The sequence below is a fragment of the Engystomops pustulosus genome, chromosome 8 (assembly GCF_040894005.1).
Source record: "Engystomops pustulosus chromosome 8, aEngPut4.maternal, whole genome shotgun sequence".
NCBI classification, from domain to species: Eukaryota; Metazoa; Chordata; class Amphibia; order Anura; family Leptodactylidae; genus Engystomops; species Engystomops pustulosus.
The window spans coordinates 96,978,360-96,998,153 of NC_092418.1; the positions used below are offsets into that span (position 1 = coordinate 96,978,360).

At 41.2% G+C, this 19,794-nt stretch overlaps 1 protein-coding gene and 1 long non-coding RNA gene across 9 annotated transcripts in view; one reads left to right on the top strand and one right to left on the bottom strand.

The window, feature by feature from the left end:
- SLC4A10 (solute carrier family 4 member 10) overlaps positions 1 to 19,794 on the bottom strand; it is a 164,681-nt gene that overhangs the window by 129,071 nt on the left and 15,816 nt on the right. Inside the window, exon 1 of one of the 7 annotated variants that reach the window (XM_072121878.1) lies at positions 4,453 to 4,871. The exons of the other annotated variants lie outside the window; for them this stretch is intronic. Within the exon in view, the coding sequence (XP_071977979.1) occupies positions 4,453 to 4,497 (45 nt within the window). The 5' untranslated portion in view covers positions 4,498 to 4,871. Of the gene's footprint in view, positions 1 to 4,452; positions 4,872 to 19,794 lie in introns of those variants that run through there. 7 annotated transcript variants of the gene reach the window in all.
- The window catches only part of LOC140075701 (uncharacterized), a 56,956-nt gene continuing 38,546 nt past the window's right edge, over positions 1,385 to 19,794 (top strand). The window contains exons 1-3 of one of the 2 annotated variants that reach the window (XR_011849458.1): positions 1,385 to 1,504; positions 1,624 to 1,687; positions 12,061 to 12,189. This is a non-coding gene — a long non-coding RNA (uncharacterized lncRNA). Of the gene's footprint in view, positions 1,505 to 1,623; positions 1,688 to 12,060; positions 12,190 to 19,794 lie in introns of those variants that run through there. The other variant, XR_011849457.1, reaches the window with a different exon arrangement.

The window sequence follows — 19,794 nt, forward strand, 5'->3', positions numbered from 1 at the left end:
GTTGGAAATGATTGTACCTTTTTTTTAAATACTTTTTAGCCAAAATCCCCTTTAACATCTGTGAGACACTGAAGGGGTTAACTGTGGATGGGCGGTATGTTTCCCCTAGGTTTTCCTATTATGCAAGGCCTGAGTGCTGAGGTTGTGTTGTCCAGCACCTTGGACACAGGTGATGGGAGCAGCCTAATCAGTCTGCATAAAGCTGCTGAGCAGATTGAGAGGGTGGTCTCTCTCTGAAAGGAGGCTGGAGAGCACACAGCCCTGACCTCTGTGCCTGGAGCAGCCAAGTGATTTTGTATAGTGGTGAGTTAGTGGAATACCTGTATAGTTAGCACCCTGACGGGTAGGATTTTTTTTGTTTATTTAATGCCTGAATGTGAAGGCCGTTTATTTTGTTACTGCTGTAATAAACGCAGGCGAGACCTGTTTTGGACTGTACCTTGGTGTCACTGTCTTGAACTGCATCACAGCACCCCGCTACCGCGGTCTCTACTGGGCCAAATCCCCACACATCTCATGATGTTGCCAACATGAAACCACTTTAATCAGTCTAAGGCACTATCAAGAAGAGCTCTTAATGCAGAAGTAACGCTAGATACCTGCCTAATGATAGTTTCATATTCTATCATTTTTGAGCTAAAAGTCAAACTTTTAAAGGATTGGCCACTAATACAAAACTTTACCGGACTAAGTATAAATCCCTAATAGGTACAGTCATTGGTTGGAGGGGTGTGCAGATCTTCACAATTCTCCAACCACTGACATGTGAGTGGATATAATGGAGGGGCAATCCATTCAGTACTGAGTACAAGGCCTCAGTCATCCGGCGGAAGACAGTAGGAAAAGGAACATCACAAGAATTCTCGAGTCACATGACCCATGGCTTCTAGTGTCTACTCAGAAACTTTATCAGTTTACAAATAATATGGGTACCCTATTAGAGTCTTATACTTACCCAGCAGAAGTTTTGTATTGGGGCCCATCCCCCTTAAAGAAAGGAATTAAAGTACGTGGGGCATTAAAAAAGAATGATAAGGGGAAGGGGATAAAGGAAGAGAAGATTAGGAAGGAAGGGGGAAAGGAAGAAATAATGGAAGGGAAGGAGAAAGGGAACAAGAAAAGGAAAGGATGTCGGATTCGCCAGCTCTTAAAGGTTTCCCCAGATTGGTTATTTATGACACATCCACCATCACCCTTGTATTTAGCAGCACACAATATCTAGTCTCCCTGCTGGATGGTTTCTTTATAGACTGTGCTTTAATATGAGCTATTTTTAGTCGATGAATCCAGTCATTGTGCACAGCCCTCCATATTGTTCCCTTTATCTCCCTTGAAATGCTGCAGAGCTTTTTATCTTACATTAAAGAACATTCAGTAAAAGAAGTGGAAACATTATTTCTCATCATAAATATGTATTAGTAATATTACTAGCAGGATATTTCCTTTCCTGCAATGGCGTTGTGTGCGCGAAGTACAGAAGAAGGAAAACTCACTTAGTTCCAAGGTTAGTGACAATGGGACAGATTTACTTACCCGGTCCATTCGCGATCCAGCGGCACGTTCTCTGCGGTGGATTCGGGTCCGGTCGGGATTCACTAAGGTAGTTCTTCCGACATCCACTAGGTTTCGCTGCTGCGCTGAAGAGCATCGGAACGGGCTGGAGTTCACCGAGCCATCGTGGGTGAAGGTAAGCGCGTGTTCAGCGACACTTTTTTATTTTTTAAATGTTGGTGTCAATAAGAGTTGATATTATCACATTACCACATCTAAACAGTAGTGGATTATAATCTAGGCGGTTTGGGTTGTAGCCTCTGGCGCAAGTCTTCTAAGGGACATATGGTCAACCAATCCTCCCATTGAATTTTAGACTGAGAAGGACGTTCACCCATGAAATTGTAATCTGTTCCTGCTCTAAATACACAAGTACACATTTCGAGACTTTTAAAAGGTCCTGAAACTGCAGACTGCGATCAGGCAGAAGGGATCCTCCATTCCCCAAGAAGCTGATTCTGGTACCATATGTAGGAAGTGACTCCAGACTTGTAGGGTCTATAATATTCATACAGCCCGGGGCAATTGGCAGTCTTAATCCGGCCCTGCATCTAGGGATGAGCAATCATTAGGATGAGATAATGTGAGTGTTCTCTTCTAAGAATGGAATCTCATTCCAGGGTAAGAAGTAGATGATGTATTTTGATGACAAATCAATTAAGGTCCATAGAATAGGATTTATTGTTATGATACACAATATTATATAAAGATCTCCTTAGTTTGATCCACTCCCATCTTCAAGTTGAGGGTTCTCTAACTCCTGGTCTGCCTTGTGAGACGGTCTCTGGCCACTGTGTCCATACACGGTCATGAGAGTCTCTCTATACTGAGTTTGTAGTAAACAGAAAAAGTTTTGCTCCTCATTATACCCCCCCCCCCCCAGTGCCACCTCCTCTACCCCAAGGTTGGTATTTAGAGACCATGCCTTGCAACTAGGTATCAGTAAATCACAATATTGCATGTGATCTGGTAATTAAGACTCAGAGGCCATAGAAAACTTAATGGGCACAAATTCATGAAAAAAACCCCAACTGAAGGGAAACAGATGAATTAACAAAAGCATTGAATTTTTTTTTTATACACATTTCCACTTTTTGCACTGTGCTCCACATTAACACTGCATCCAATCACTGGCCACGCTGGTCATGTGCCATATACTGCTGAGGCTGATGTGTGTATGCAGCCATTGCACGATGTGTGTGTATGCAGCCATTGCACGATGTGTGTGTATGCAGCCATTGCACGATGTGTGTGTATGCAGCCATTGCATGATGTGTGTGTATGCAGCCATTGCACGATGTGTGTGTATGCAGCCATTGCACGATGTGTGTGTATGCAGCCATTGCACGATGTGTGTGTATGCAGCCATTACACGATGTGTCTGTATGCGACCATTGCACGATGTGTGTGTATGCAGCCATTGCACGATGTGTCTGTATGCGACCATTGCACGATGTGTGTGTATGCAGCCATTGCACGATGTGTCTGTATGCAGCCATTGCACGATGTGTCTGTATGCAGCCATTGCATGATGTGTGTATATGCAGCCATTGCACAATGTGTGTGTATGCAGCCATTGCACGATGTGTCTTTCCTCCCCCAGCTTGTGCTGGCGGTGCTTTGCATGGAAAAGCTGGGTCGGAACCAGGAAATATTCAGGGAAAAAAATCCAAAAAATTTTCACCCATGTGGTTGTCCCATTTTATTGAAAAAATGTATTAAACTGAATTAGCACTTCTTTTTTTCAGGTTTATCTGCATTTCATTAAATATTTAATAAATTGAGCAAACCTTTTAATTTAGGTCGATGTACGTCTGACTTTTACACTAGCAGCAGATCCAAAAATACATTAAACGCAGGTCTATAAAGTTATATAAACGCAGGTCTATATAGTACATAAAATCTCAATTTTTGTTAATTTTTTTAGACTTTTATCAATAAAAATAAAGTCCTAATGGTGGGATATTACACATCTGCACTTATTCATCTGACCCTATTTTTGTCTCCTATGACAGAGGCTTAAGCTTAGGGTGACTTTGGGGGTCATTTATCTTATCTCTGTTTGTTTTGGATAGTTTTTGCCTTTTTTTTTTTTTCACATCCCTTTTCGAGATCAAGTCACTTCTTTCCATTTTCTACATTTTCCTTAAGTATGGTTTCATCTGGAGTTTTTTTAAGCAAAAAAAAAAGTAAATTTTAGCCAATTTTAAATAATAAATGTCATTTGCAACATTTAACACATCTGGAATAGAAGATAAACGTGTCTTACTGATGAAAAACAAATGTCCGGTGGACATTTCAAAATGTCCCCGCAAAGGTGCAAAAATTGCAATGCGCCATAAAATGTCTCAAAAAAAGATAGAAAAAACAGGAAGAAAAATAAAAAATAAATGACCCCTTCTTGAACAAACTACACCAGATTTTGTGACTATAATACAAGGCTTTCTGTTATATAATATAAGGCTGTGAAATCGCTAATTATTTCACTGCCCGAATTACCCTCATATACATCATATATCAAGGAGGACACAATGTTTCTGAAACCTTCTCACACAATCGTAATATCAATGTGCGGATAGAACGAGCTATGGCATCACCATCCTGGTGAGACATGGCCACGCATTAGTTAACACTGTGCTTTACCCGCATGACCTACTAACAAAAATATCCTCAAAAAGCCCGATAACATCACATTTTCCATGATTCTCCTAAGTAGACGAGCAACTGAGTCACCATACAGATGAATCATATTCAGCTCCATATTTTCAAAAATTTCAAAAATTCAGAGAAACCACGCTTCTGTGTCGTCCTTCCCTAAACAATGGGCAATACTAGGCCTACTGTACATGTAAATGTAATAGAAACAAAAAAACGTAAAGATAAAATGCGATAGGGCCTTACCTGGTGACAAAGTGACTGGAACAAGTCATTGCTTGCAGACAGCATGGCTCCACTACTAATAGAAGCCTCTATTTATAATCTCTGTACAATGTCCAAGACCCATTTATCTTCCTATTGTTGTGGGATTTCATACAGATAGAAATAGTCGTGTTGGTGTGTGTTGCTCGGCCTTAACAGATCCGCGCTGTGAAGCCCCCAATATCTGCTCGGTGGTAACGCTAATGCTATCTGAACAGGCTAAGCTTAGTGCCCAGAGCTATGAAGCGTCGGCCAACGAGAGAGCATCTTTCAGCTCATCACTGTCACAGGAAAATCCATCTTCCTGCCATGGATTTATTTCCTTTCTAGACCAAAGGAAGTCAAGAATCACTGGTCAGCTGGTCAAAAATCTGCCGAGCCAAGAATTAATGTAACCCTAAGGATTTACAGATTAGGGGAGAAACCGAGGAGAAGCGTCCGGGGGAAATATGACAAATATAAAAGTAAAAGTCTTGTGTGTCCCCCCCCCCCTCCCCCCTCTGCTTTTTACGTTGTGTTCTGTCATGGAGCTGAATGGTGAATTTCTTTCAGTGTGACAGATGCTCGCTCATGTACACGGGCCCTCCCCCACTCTCCCATAGTGCTGCCAGTCTACGATGACTAACAGCATGTGTCAGGAGAGCGGGGATGGGAGAGTCAAAGTTACAGCGAATATTTATCTGGAATAATGCAAAAAAAATAAATAAATTACAATGTATCAATGTTGAGCAGTGAAACAATGTATCAAACTAGAAAAATTGAAAATTGTCCAGCACAACCCACTGACCAAATGGGGAATGAAGGTAAAATTCTTCTTTATTGTACAGGGTTACATATAAGATCGGTTCTGAAGGTTTGTTCTTAAGTTGAATTTGTATGTAAGTCGGAACTATATATTTTATCATTGTAACCCCGGCCATAATTTAAAAAAATGTTGTCAGAAGAACCAGGATTAACAATAAAGCTTACAGGCAGTCCCCGGGTTACATACAAGATAGGATTCATGGGTTTGTTCTTAAGTTGAATTTGTATGTAAGTCGAAACTGTATATTTTATAATTGTCGATCCAGACAAAAAATTTTTTACAGAGTTTAACATTTTTTTGTTGTAATGGGACCAAGGATTATCAATAAAGCTTCATTACAGACACTTTACAGCTGATCATTGCAGTCTGGGACTATAGTAACATACAGAGACTTCACCAGAGGTCACCATGGGCAGAAGGGTCGCCTGTAAGTCGTGTGTCCTTAAGTAGGGGACCGCCTGTAATTGTAGACACCTTTGATAAGTGTTCTAGCTGATCATGGAAGCCTGGGGCTAACATACAGTATATTACCAGCATCCAGAGGTCCGTTTGTAACTAGGGGTCATCTGTAAGTCAGGTGTTCTTAAGTAGGGGACCGCCTGTAAGTTAAAATGCATCGAACAGCAACATGTAGCATATTGACCGGCAATGTCAAAACTATGTCAAGTGTATCAAACCAGTTCTGTGAAATTTCAAATTACCCAAACAATTATCTACATAGCTTTATCCACAATCCACTCAGAACCTAAAAGAATTGCAACCCATTCCACATATATTAATTAGGGGGCAGAGGCATAACTTGACGCTTATAGGTCCCAATGCAAAATCTGTAACAGACCCGGTTTGACGACTCTCCTCTTCATATAGAGCAACTTATGGGCCCCCTAAGAATGGATACGCACAGCGATTGTTACATTACATAATTCAGTACGGTGGTCACCGACTTACAGACGGACCCTGGTCATGTGATGTCACACAGGTGCATGAGCTGTTATTATCACAGAGAGTAATCAGAGCCGTGTGAAATAATGAGCCGTTTAAAAGGTTTTACCAGTGAAAACTTGCTGATTTGTGTGGATCTCAGTGAAGGGACCCCTAACGATCAGGAGGAGGGGGGTTCATTGTACCCCCATAGCACCACAAAAGAATGGAGCGTCCGGTCACACATGCCACTCCATTCACTGTCTATACAACTGATTGAGATAGCAGAGTATGGCGCTCCACTAACTCTGCCATAGAGATGAATAGAGAACTAGGGCACATAAGCTACTGACTGCTCTATTTATCTGGGGTTCAACTGAGGTAAAATGGACCCCAATTCTGGTGATCTGTGGGGATCCCATCACTGAGACCCCCATGGATCAGCGAGTTTGTCGATAGAGGCTTATTTGTTGTCAATGGACATCCCCTTTAAGTCAGCTAGGGACCTTTCAAGCCAGTGGCACACAACTGTGGTCGGTCCATGAAAAACGAACCACGGCAGTCCACACTTCATGATCGACCATTGTGAGGATGGTGACGATTACAGGCTTTGTGGAGAAGGAAAGGCCACCCCATGGTCAGCTGTTAGGCTCCACTCTTTTGTGTGGAACATTTTTAACAGACTGACCCGGACCGTGTGCTGCCGCCAAAAAACTGATCAAAATGTGCACAAACCTGTGTGAATTTTCTTACTGATGTTAATGGCTGAAAATCTAAATACCGTATTTTTCGGACTATAAGACGCACAAAAAATCCTATGATTTTCTCAGAAATCAAAGGTGCGCCTTATAGTCCAGTGCACCTTATATATGAACCGTACTTAAAGACAACAGTTGCCTTGAACTGTGCACAGGTCTGCCACCTGCTGGTCATTCATCCTTATAATCAGGTGTGCCTTATTACCCGGTGCACCTTATATATGAACCTAGATGTTTTAGCAGGCATTTATTGATGGTGCGCCTTATAATCCGGTGCGCCTTATAGTCCGAAAAATACGGTAGTCAGCACTTGTCCTAAGGCTCAGAGACTGGATTCGACTGCACCCGCTGCACCCCCTTCCATTGGTGGGAGCTGCTTTAGACTTTCCTAATGTCATCTCAATCTCTAGACAGGAGAATTGCGATTTGACTTCCCTGAACTAACAAAATGGCAGCTCTCAAGGGTAAGAAAAATCTATTCCAATCACTTTCTAGTATTGAACCTTAATTTTGTCTTTCGGGGAAAGAACAATCACCATTGAGCTCCCTCATTGCTTCCATGTCAGGGACAGACTCAAAGCTAAAGCAGCACAAAACACTTTGTTTCTCAGGGTTTTTTTAGGTTTGACTTGAGAAAAGAATAAATATTTTGATGGATTTGTCAATTTATTCATTTTCCCCCCATTTTTGTCATCATCAATATCTGACCATGAAGGTTGATGGAGAAACTGTCTGGCCAGGGGCGTAACTAGGAGAGGCAAGGCCCCATAGCAGACTTCTCAATGGCCCCCCTTCTTACTTAAAAATATACATATTACACTCATGTATATGCACATACATTTATATACCTATATAAACATACAGTCACTCATACACACACATTCATACACTCTAACATACATACGCACACATAAAGAGCATAAACACATCACATGTTGCCCTAGTTGCCCGTGGCAACCAATCAGAGCTCAGCTTTCATTTCCCCACAGTTATGTATGAAATTAAAGCTGAGCTCTGATTGGTTTCCATGGGCTACTACAGTTTTACCTCTGAAACTTAATGATAAATCTCCCCCAATAGGAAGAGATTAATCAGAAGTGTCTGAGGTAAAACTGTAATAGTTGCCCAAGGAAACCAATCAGAGATCAGCTTTAATTTTATAGACAGCTGCTTGAAATTGAAAGCTGAACTTTGATTGGTTGCCATGGGAAACTACAACAGTTCTGCTCTCAGACATTTATGATAAATCTTACCCATACAGTATATACTTGCCATACACCATATAAAAATACTGCATATACACAGCAGAGGTACACACACATATATGTTATACTAGCTGTAGCTTCCGGCATTGCCCAGAAAATAACTGCTCTTAGTTACAACAAAATAGAATGGGTTAACAAAAATATTTTACATGTATCTATAGACTGTCTCAGGCAGTCTCTTTCAGTGACTGTCTGCCTGTCAGTGGCAGTCTCTTTCAGTGACTGTCTCCCTGCCTGTCGCCGGCAGTTTCTTTCAGTGACTGTCTGCCTGAGAGCCCACTGTAGTTACGCCCCTGGTTCTGGCCTTAAAAACCTTATGCATAGAACTTGAAGCAGATACTACCATGCTCTGCCTAGTGGTAGGGTATTGCAACTGCAGTTTCCCATTCATTTTTATGAGCCATTAAGATATTTTTGTGGACATTCCCTGTAATTTCTTTTTATTACCTTAAATCTACATGATGGACCGCACATTCAGTCACTATTTCCTTGTCTTTTTCAGACACGAACATGTACACACACATTAATAAAATGATCTTGTAGTGTAATGTAGCGCAGTGTAATATAGTATCCCATGTATATTCAGTGTCCAGAAAAACACTTCCTTTTTTTACCGCTCTGCACATAGAGAATGGAGGCATGCAGAACGTCAGGGATAAACAGCGCCATATGTTCCGGGAGGCTTTCATTAGAAACAAGGAGGAATCCTGCACACATGTAAATAGAGATTGTGGGAAGGGTTAGGGTGATGCCACAAGTGGCGTTTTTGGTCCGTTTTTTAAGCATGTGTTTTCAGTCCGTTAAACGCGTGCATTTCTTACACACATTCATTTGTTACTGCTTACCATGCATTTGGCTGCTTTGAACCTGTTTATCTATTAAGATAACAGTCACGTTTTTTGTATACAGCCACGTTTTATGCCAAAAAAAGTATCTACACGTGTGCTATGGCATATACATTCATGTCTATGGTTGATTTTAGAAGAAAGGAGGCCATGGATAACATATATAAGAAGATTCCCACAGTCCCGGTGCCTGGATCTATGAGTAATGTCCCTGGTTTATCATGATGGATTTTGATAGTAGATTTTCTTTAGGGACATTTTCAGTACAGCGTAATCCATGTATAATATGGCTACAAAGCCCGGTCATATGTAGCTCCCTACTATGTTTCCAGTACATGTCAATAGATCCAGAGTGAAGTTGGAACATGGGACCCTCAAGCTCGAGGGCACATTTTTGGCACATGGGTAAGACTTCTGTAAGAAATGTGCAACACTGGACTTTATACAAGGATAATGAGGGCACCATTGGACTCCTCGCCTTTAGGCTGCATGCACACAAACGTATGCCCGCGCGGCTACAGCCGGATGACCCTCCCCCCTCTCCATAGAGATTTACAGCGTACGGGGCGTAACACAAAGAAAGATAGCACGTCCTTTTTCCCGTGTATGGAGCGGTACTGTGCCGCACGTGTCATTGCCATCTATGGGGGACGTGTATACGACCGCAAGCTTGCAGCCATACATACATCCCCCATATGTTCGTTTGCATGCAGCCTTAGGCTACATTCACACGATGTATGCCCGCCGCCCCTCTCCAAAGGAATATACAGCGCACGGAGCCATATTCCGTAGAAAGATAGAACATGTTCTATCATTCTACGGGCTACGGTGTGGCACCGTACCGCTCCCGTGCGGCGCCATGAGGCCATAGAAGTGTATGGGGGACATATATGCCGTATATACGTCCCACATACGTTCGTGTGAATGCAGCCTTAGCTTGTATTTATATGGCTTGGATTTCACTTTCAAAGATTTGGTGAACCCTTTCAGCCAGATAAAATTTCTGCTGACAGCTGACAATTATTTGGGTGTTAAAATAATTCATTATTATGGTGATTAGCAGCAAGGAATCCATTGAGCTTTGCCCTCTGTATTTGCATAAGCCACAGATGAAGCTGGAAGTTTTTGGCATCAACAAACTTTGAGCTCTAAAATGCTCCAGTGGGGATCTAAGGGTTACACGTCTTTACTTTCCTATAGAAATAAACTAAAATTATTGGTGAGGTTCTTAGCACATATTTCGCTCTGTATTGGTGATCTCAGTTCTGATAGTGATTGCTCTAATATCTTTCATGCTGAAAACATTCTAGTGAATCTTTCAGTAGATTTGACCATGCAAATCAGTGTATGTTGTTAGTAGCAGCAGCACAGTGAAAAATGGACGTAAGCAAACTGGGGACAAGTCCTCACACTGCTGTGCTTTCTGCTCTGAGTAAAAGCTTCAGCCGTGTTCTGATTGAATACAAAAGTCTCTCAGAGCAGAGAATTGGGGCTGTGGAGCAACTCAATAAAGAGAACAGCAGTGTGAGGACAAGCCCCCTAAAAGAGTTCCTCCCAATATATAACTTGTTCCCGTTCAGTCGAAACTCAGAAGTCTCCACCCTTTGCTATCTCAGTACTCATTGTAGCCAATGCAGATTAAGACATGCGCCCGGGGCTGTATGAATATTAGAAGCCCCTACAAGTCTGGAATACACTACCTACAAGAGTCAAGATTCTTGGGAATGGGCCCCTTCTACTTTCTTTCAATCTGCAGTTTCGGAAGCCTTGTTGGACCTTCAAAGGTCCTGAAATGGTTCTTGTGTCCATGTGTATTGAGAGCTTATACAGATGTACAGTATAAAATTTGGTGGGAGTTTGGTTGGCCATGATCCCCCTTGAAGTCTTGGGCCCCAGGCTACCTCCCTGACTGCATATATTATAATGCACTACTGGCTGCAGCTATGCCTCTCACTGAACAGTATGTATCTATCCCCTTGGTTATTTTCATTGATTCCCTAGACCCCCTTTTTTAGATAACTGGGGTTCCAGGAGGTGTTATCTATATCCAAAACGAAGAATACCCCTTCAACCATAGAAGATCAGGACAGGTCATTATCAATTTCAAGAAGTCTAGAAAGTTCTTTCCAAACCACTGGACGTTTTATCCAAATTTTTAAGTTTAATCTTCAATGGAATCTTAATTTTACCATATTTTGAAACCGTTAATAACACATTTTCTCTGCTAATGGACCATTTACGATTAGGAAACAGCTTTTGCTTGCACCAGTGGATTTTCTATTCGAAATGTTTTCCTAGATTTTCTCACTGTTGGTTTTATGCCAAAGTTTCTTTTTTTTTTTTCAATGTTCAAGGAATTTTAATTCTCTCACATTGCTACATGATACTTGCTACCGGTGCAAAATAAAGTCGATGAAAGGTTTTGAGGGAGAAATTAGCTTAGAACGATAGCTTTTTGGACATTTTAAAATGTGGAAGCATAAAAGGTGTGTAAACATAATTTATTTGTGTTCTAGATGTTGTGGACTGTCTAGATCTGTAGTAACCCCTTCTTAATATCTATTTTCAATGATGCTCCCCACCTCCCCGTAGCAATGGGACCTTCTTCCGTTTGGAGGACCAAAGAGCTCTTTCATTGACTTTAGCCAACACTGAGCTAAAGGATCTGTCGCCACTAGAGGACCACAGCTCGTGACTTGGAAGAAGCTCTATGTCCTTCAGAGCAGCGTTGGTTAAAGATATTGGAAGAGATTGACTTAATTGACTTTAGCCAACACTGAACTGAAGGATATGTTGCCACTAGAGGACCTCATCTTGTGACTTGAAAAAAACAGTACGACCTTCAGACCAGCGTTGGTTAGACATTGGATGGGGTTGACTTGACTTGGAACAAGCCCATCTAATGTAAACAGGTTTGTCCCAAGTCTTCTCCAAAAGCAGATGTCAAGGGAAACGTTAGATTTCAATAAGTTCAATTATTTCTTTCTCCAGTACAGATAAACCTTGGCCAAAAATATAATGGCCAAATAAGCATTGCCAGACAGATATCAAAGACGGACCACTACCTTTACACAAGAAGCTATTGTTCCTCCTTGATTAGCCCAATAAATATTTCTTTCCTTTAATTGCTGTTGGTGTTGTTCTATTCTTTCTATATCTTTTGTTGGTAGTCTTTTTCTCTGTTCCTTGCTCTCGATATGCAGATCAGTTCAAAAGGGAAATGTAAAACACAAGGACGTAGCTTCATGACATGTGCAATGGACGCAGAACAATCTTTATACCATGGTAACTGTGAGCGGAGTCTTTGTTCTGGTATAAAAAGAAGCTATTGAGGGAGCACTTTAGATGTAAGTCATTTGCACTTGTGATTAGTACTACATGCTTTTTATAATCTGGTTTTATAGAGATGCACTGTGAGCAGTACCTAATGGTTTACAGAGCTTGTAGTGGACACATCGCTTCCCAAAGACTATACGGGGCAGCTCAGACCACTGCATATGCCAACATTGGTGGGCTCCATATTAGAATGCCATACAACAATGTTTCCCAAGGGCTACAGAGACTGGCCCCACGGACACAAGCAACCCCTCTCCCCCAAGTGACTCCCCCGCCCTTCCCCCGTTTGTTAGGATTTCTTGTACTTCTAGAATGTAATTATTACTATTCTATTTTATCTCAATTCAAGATTGTAAATGTATAACTATGCTCATGATTTAAAGGACATCTACCACCATGACCAAGTATTGTAAACCTAACAGTTTCATGCTGGTGTGTGTCCCCTCTGGGTCTGCTCTTCTTTTAGCTTCTTATGCCCTGGTTTTTACAAAAAAAAAATGCTTTAAAAATTATGCAAGTGAGCCTCAGGAGCTCTGGGCTCCATAGGTGTTAATGGATTCTGGAGCCCCAAAGGCTCATTTGCATAATTTTGAAGCCTTTTTTTCTTAAAAACAAGGGCATAGGAAGCTAAAAGAAAAGCAGATCCTGCCAGAGGGGCTCACACCAGTATGTCAGTGGACGTGGTTTACAATACTTCATCCTGGTGATAGATGTCTTTTAATTTCATACTTCTGTAAGAGTATGCCATCCTTTCACCAACAGGTGGCACACTTTATGTTACGTCATGTTAACATTTTTTTGTATGTTTTCTTTTGCAATAAATTGAAAAAAATCAATAAAAACTATTTGGAAACAAAAAAATATCAGTGTTCCCCAGCTACCGGTGTATAGTGCAAAGCTGGTATGGGATTGCTAGAAGAGGATGAGGCAAGTAGTGGCAGCTGACTGAGAGGGTTGAGGATAAGAACATTCAGTCTGTAGCTACTCAGATTTGGACAATAGGAAGTGTGATGTGTAGAAGTGACGTGGGAACCTCCACCACTCCTTTAGTCAGCAGTTGCTCCTACCGGGAGTCTTTCTGGGGCTTCCATCACTAAGATGTGCCCCACAGTTTGCAGAGAGACCGGATTCAAAGTCATTGTGGTGTCGACCAGCGCCTACTGCTGCAGCCATTAGGGTTCTCCTTAGAAGCTGCTCCCTGTAATCCCCAGATTTTTTTATACCTCTGGTATAATAAAACCTCTCATAGCAGTGCTGAGAAAAAAAAAACAGCTCCCCATGTGATTACGATCATCGCCTTTCCATTGAGTCCAGCAAATTCTTGTCCTTCCTGCTTATCCATGCCTCCAGCTCATTCCCCCCTTCCCTCAGGAACAAGAGAGATGCTGACTGTGTGTGACTCACTGAGAAGAATTCCTAAGGGAGGGGTGAATGAGGGAGCTGATTTCTCTTTAATGAATAAGTCACAAACAGCCAGCATCTCACTCATTCCTGAGGGATGGGTGAATGATATAGCAGAGCCAAGTTCACTGAGCCGAAGAGAAAACAGTGCTCCTTAGGAAACTGGAGCATTAAGGAAACTGGAGGTGTGGCTGAGAAAAAAAGGACACAAATATGCAAAGATGGTAATTCAACTTTACAAACTGACTGGAACCTTACAGGCATGGGAGGGGAACAATATAGGGATAGTTGTACTGTTGGATAATAGTAGTTTTCAAAGATATGTTTAGTAAGTGCGGGTTTATCTGACAGGTTCCCTCCTTTTAACAATACGAAAGACAATCCAAAATAAAAGCTGTAATTGTACATATTTAAATATGTGCACAAAGAATATGGAAATGCATCATTATTAGTATTATACATACAAGTATTGTGTAAATTGAATGTAAATTTTTCATACCCCTGGCATCACCTTTGTACAGTATTGTACAAGGTTCCCTTATAGTCACATGAGAATAAGGTTCCCAGTGATCACATTTTGGCCTATCACTAAAATGCATAAGATTTCCAAATACAGGCAGTCCCCGGGTTACGTACAAGATAGGGTCTGGAGGTTTGTTCTTAAGTTGAATTTGTATGTAAGTCGAAACTGTATATTTTATCATTGTAGATCCAGACAAAAAAAAATTTTGGCCCCAGTGACAATTGGAGTTTAAACATTTTTTGCTGGAATGGTACTAAGGATTATCAATAAAGCTTCATTACAGACACCTTACAGCTGATCATTGCAGCCTGAGACTATAGGAAAGCATTCAGAAAGCTTCACCAGAGGTCAGAGGGGTCTGTCTGTAACTATGGGTTGTCTGTAAGTCGGGTGTCCTTAAGTAGGGGACCGCCTGTAACGGCACATAATTTCATTCTGCTCTACATACTGGAGCCTATTTGTGTCTGGCTAAATGACATACTTAGTGCCTCACTATCGTTCTCTTCAGGGAGACTCTTCCAGAAAGCTATCTGCACTGTTTGCCTTGTCTCAAGGATTTATGTTAATGTCTGATTCGTTTTTTTCCTAATAATCTATTTAGAACACATGAACAATTCCAGGAAATGTCCGGACACAACAGGAATATTGTAGCCTTGGAGTATTGATTGAGGCTAATACGATAAAGAGTTAGGTCGAAGCGACATTTAATTAGTGAAATCTTGGCTTCTGTGTTAAATACATGAGCTGGTCAGTAGAAGCCATATATCCTTTATATTATTCATCTATATATAGACATTGACAGAGGCATAACCTAAACCCACTAGGCCCCAATGCAAAATCTGTACTTCCTTCTCTTTGTGAGGTAATGAAACACTTCAAAGGCCACCTCAGGAGTGGAGGGCTACCACACCATCTGCTTCACCTCATGATACCTTCCCTGGACATAGACTATAATTATTTTGAGCAATAGTTTTCATTACCTGCAGAGTCGGCTCCAGGTTTAAGTAGGCCCCTGGGCGACAGCGCCCCAGTGGACCCCTTTGCAGTAAACTCACGTGGTAGCATTAAAAATTCAGAAACTAAAACAGTCTCCAGTTCCCTAAAATATTGCCTAGTTTATCATCCCAAACAGCCCCTTCATGGGTATTTTATATAAAGCCCCCCTCACGCACTATGCATTCACTAGATACAGCCCCCTCCACCCCCATTGATTCGTTATGTACAACCTTATCTGGGCTCCCCCAGCGGCTCAGGCAACGGGTCATTAGGCCTCTTTAAGCGCCTGGGTTCTTCTTCCACAACTTCTCTTATGGGCAGCAACCCATCTGTTACATACCTTCTCTTAAAGTTTCTCAAAGTTACATTTTTTAAAAGTAAAAACCCTATTTAACAAGTAATGATGGACAAGCCGAGTTCCCAATCGGGTGTCAATTAATTGAAACCAGTTTCATTGTACGGATCCAAATTGGTTTCCATTATTCAATGAACATACTGAATATATGGCTGAGGTCTGGCTTCTTACGTAACTCCTTTAAAAGGGAGAATTTTGCATGTGGGTTACCAACATTTGTTGTTAAGAAGGATGTGATGCAAAAATGGTAATTGGGAGACCTCATTTCTGAAGATAAAGGTTTCTGAGATGAGACCTCTACAAGAGCTCAGGCTGTGATCCAACCCCTGTCACAGGGAAATGGTCTGGTCTTGTTTTACATCGAGTGTGAGATATCCCTGAGGATCGTTTTGAGCTGCAATTTTTAAGCTAAAGTCATTTATTTTCATGAAATGGTTTCCTTAAGGTTAAGTTAGTACAACTGATGGACAATCATGGCCAAGGCTGGACAATGCGTCTGGAAGGCGTCTAATCTGTACACACAGAACGCTATGAATGAAATGTCAACGTTATTTTTAGTGCACAAGGACAACTCATTACACATCTGAAAGGCGTAAAACACAAGGTGTGAAGAATTATAATGGCTCGGTGCAAAGTTGCATTTTTTATGAACTCAATGAATTGATTGAGAAAAACACAGTTCTTACATTAAATGGTGCATTCCATCCTAATTCCCCCGAGAAGAAAATACATTTGGAAGAGTACAAAAAGCCGAGAAGGCCAAACATTTGGTATCAGAAAGTTGCACAATAGGGTTTTCTGAGTGGTTAGCCTGCCAAGAGGATATACACCAGATATATTAAATGTGTCTTTTGGAAAAGTCACTAAATGTATCTTAATCTTAGACTAAAGAAGTAGGGAGGTGGCATGAAACATAAAGTTACATCTCAGGATAGGAGTGTTAGACTTGTAGATGGCCATATTCATCAACATTTGTTAAATTTGGTGAAATATTATCAAGAATATCAAAATAATATCAATATCAACCAAGAATTTAGGCAAACTAATCTAATGGAAACTAGAACTCTGGGAAGATAGACAGGATAGTGAGCCCTAAACTGCACCTCCCAAACTGTCACCTGCCTACTTGCCTCTGCATATCCCGGTGATATGGGACAACCAGAAGGGCAATCCGTTTCTAGGTCTCAGTGCAGAAACGTAACAAGACAAAAAGGCAAAGTGCAGAGAGATGAGCATGGCGAACACAAGGTCAGTCTGCAACGAGAACCCAGTTCACACTCCTGGATGAGTGAATCACAAAATACACGTTTCCTCAATCTACTAGCACATATCAAGAAAAAGACATGACAACTGATTTTAAAGATCCGCTTTGTGACATACTATTAGTCTTCTACAGAGGTCTCCAACAAGTGGCACTACCGCTAAAGTGAGCCTACGACTAACATGATCTGGCAGCCACATGTCTTGAGTTTTAATTTCACAATATCTGGAGAGTGACAAGTTGGAGATCATAGATCTTACGTGTAATAGTGAGATTAATGTGATATGAAAGAAGTTGACCTAACATTGGTCAACAGAGGATGTGGACCACTAGGTCACTAACAGAACTAACACACCCCATTGCGGGTCTCGGCAACCATTGTAAATGTCAGCATCCTAGAAGGGCAACTGGGCACGCACGAGTAAGTGCTTACTACCCAACCCTTTGCCAAATGTGTCCTCCAACTATATCTCAAGTCCGATATACCGATATAACAGGATTTAACGATGGCTGTATAGATCATTTGACCCTCTTCTAAATTGCCGCTCACATGAATGAAGAGGTTCGGAGGTTCTCCGTCTTTTTTCAATAGCTCTTTCATAATCTATAATATATGGATAGTAGGCAGAGGTTAGGACTAGGAGAAGACAGGTCCAAAGAAAAGGCTGAGAACCAGGTAGAGTACACCAAAACTGACAGGAGACTAATGGAAGAAATGAAAAACAGGGAAAGTTTCCTTAAAAGACTCTACCACCAGGATGAGGGATTGTAAACCAAGCACACTTACATACTGGTGGGTGCCCCAATGCCACGATCCTCTCTTCTTTTAGCTTTCTATGCCCTGTTTTTTTTTGTTTTTTTTTAAAAGGCTTTTACAATTATGCATGTGAGCCTAATGGGCTCTGGGGTCCATAGGTGTTAATGAAGCTTAAACAAGAGAGTATCCTGCCAGAGGGGGTGCACACCAGTAAGTCAATGTGTAGATGTCCTTTAAAAAGTCTAAGGCATTTCAACCTTTAGTTGACTATTTAAGAGGACTAGAAACAATGCATACCCAAAACCCAAAACCAGAGAAACACAATGAGTTGAGGCTGGGTGGTGAATGTTGGGCATCTCAAAAGACGATCTATCATCTTTCTAGTCCTACAGCTTATTCTTATTCAGTATAATGGTTGGCCATTCTCAAAATGCAGATTCTCACAGTTTCACCTCCATTCACTCAATTAGGGGCCGAGCTGCAATGACCCAGTTCGACGGCAATGCTACTGCCTCTCTTCTTTGTTTGTATCTGAAGCTTGAAGAAGCAGAGCAGGACATACCTGCACAATTGCCAGGGCCCTGAGCTGTTGGGGGACCTACATAAGGCTGTACATAAGAAATTCATGGTGGTAAAGGGGGGGGGGTATATCTAATAAATCCATAGGGTGTAAGGGGGCTTATATAAAATAACCAGGAGCTGTTTGTTATGATAAACTAGGGAATATTTTAGGGAACAGGAGACTGTTTTAGTTTGTGAATTTTTAATGCTGCCATGTGAGTTCACTGCAAAGGGGCCCACTGGGGCTCTGTCATCAAGGGGCCTACTGAAACCTGGAGCCGACCCTCCCGCATGGTGGAGTGTGGGGTTTTTGGACTTTCACAACCCATGGATACTTCATGAATATCGATAAACCCTTTAACAATTGTACATGTATATGGCTTGTTTTTGACTCTTGATTGATCGTTTTTATACAAAGAATCTAGAATCTCCAGCCACGGTCTGGTTCCATGGATGGCAGATTATCTGCATTTCAGTAAACATGATAAGACATTCTTCTCCCCCACTAATATTTAGTATTTAACACCTTAACTCCTCATATCAAGGAGCTTTACTCCCATAGTAAGGCAGAGGTCACATACAATTAGTCATGAATTACTTAAACCTGGCTTAACCACACAGCCCTCCTGTACATTAAGTCTTTCTTTATAAGAATATATTAGTAATTTTCCGAGACAATGGGGGATTGACGGAACATTCCTCCTATACTTCAACGTCTATAGCATTCTCTTGCATTAACGTGGTCGGCGTCCTAAGCTGTTTAGTGCATATCACACAGGGAACTCATAAATTTTCCATATTAACAGAAGGAGAAAATTGAATGTTTTTTTCACTGGGTACAAATTAAACTATAATTAAGAATAAAACCAAACATGTTATTTTGAGTTGACTACAACCAGACCAAACCAGACCCTAAAGATTATAGTAGTACTGTATAGTAGATGTGATATACTATTCAGGCTCTCCAAGAACCTACATGCAGAATATGTCATAGACCCCGTGGTATCTTGGTGGTTACCGCAGTCCTAAGTTCAAATCCAACTAGGGTTAACGTTTGCATAGGATTTTTATGTTTCCCCTGTGTTTGGGGGTTTTTTTTCTACATGACAGGAAACACAAAATGAATGATGACAAATTTTTAGAGAAATATAGAATATGTTGGCACCACACAACTAACTAAAATAAATAGATAAAATACATCAAATAAAGTTAGGCCAGTTATGGATCTATGGAAGACAAGACTCTGTGAAGAGTGCTATGAAGATTTAGAAGTTATCTGGCTTAAAAAAACAATTTTCGCCTACAGATGTAGAAAACCTTAATTTATTCAATAAATCACTCAAGGTAAGGTAGAAACTGCCCATTAAGCTCCACCATCCATCTGTACTCTTGTCTCATCTCTCTAACCCAGACCCTACTCAATTCTCCCCTCTCCCTAGACAATACTCTCTGTTACTAGGACAAAATAAGAGTTATTTGGTTTAGAAAAGCTGTTTTCACCTACAGATTCAGAAAACCGTCATTTATCACTAAATCACAC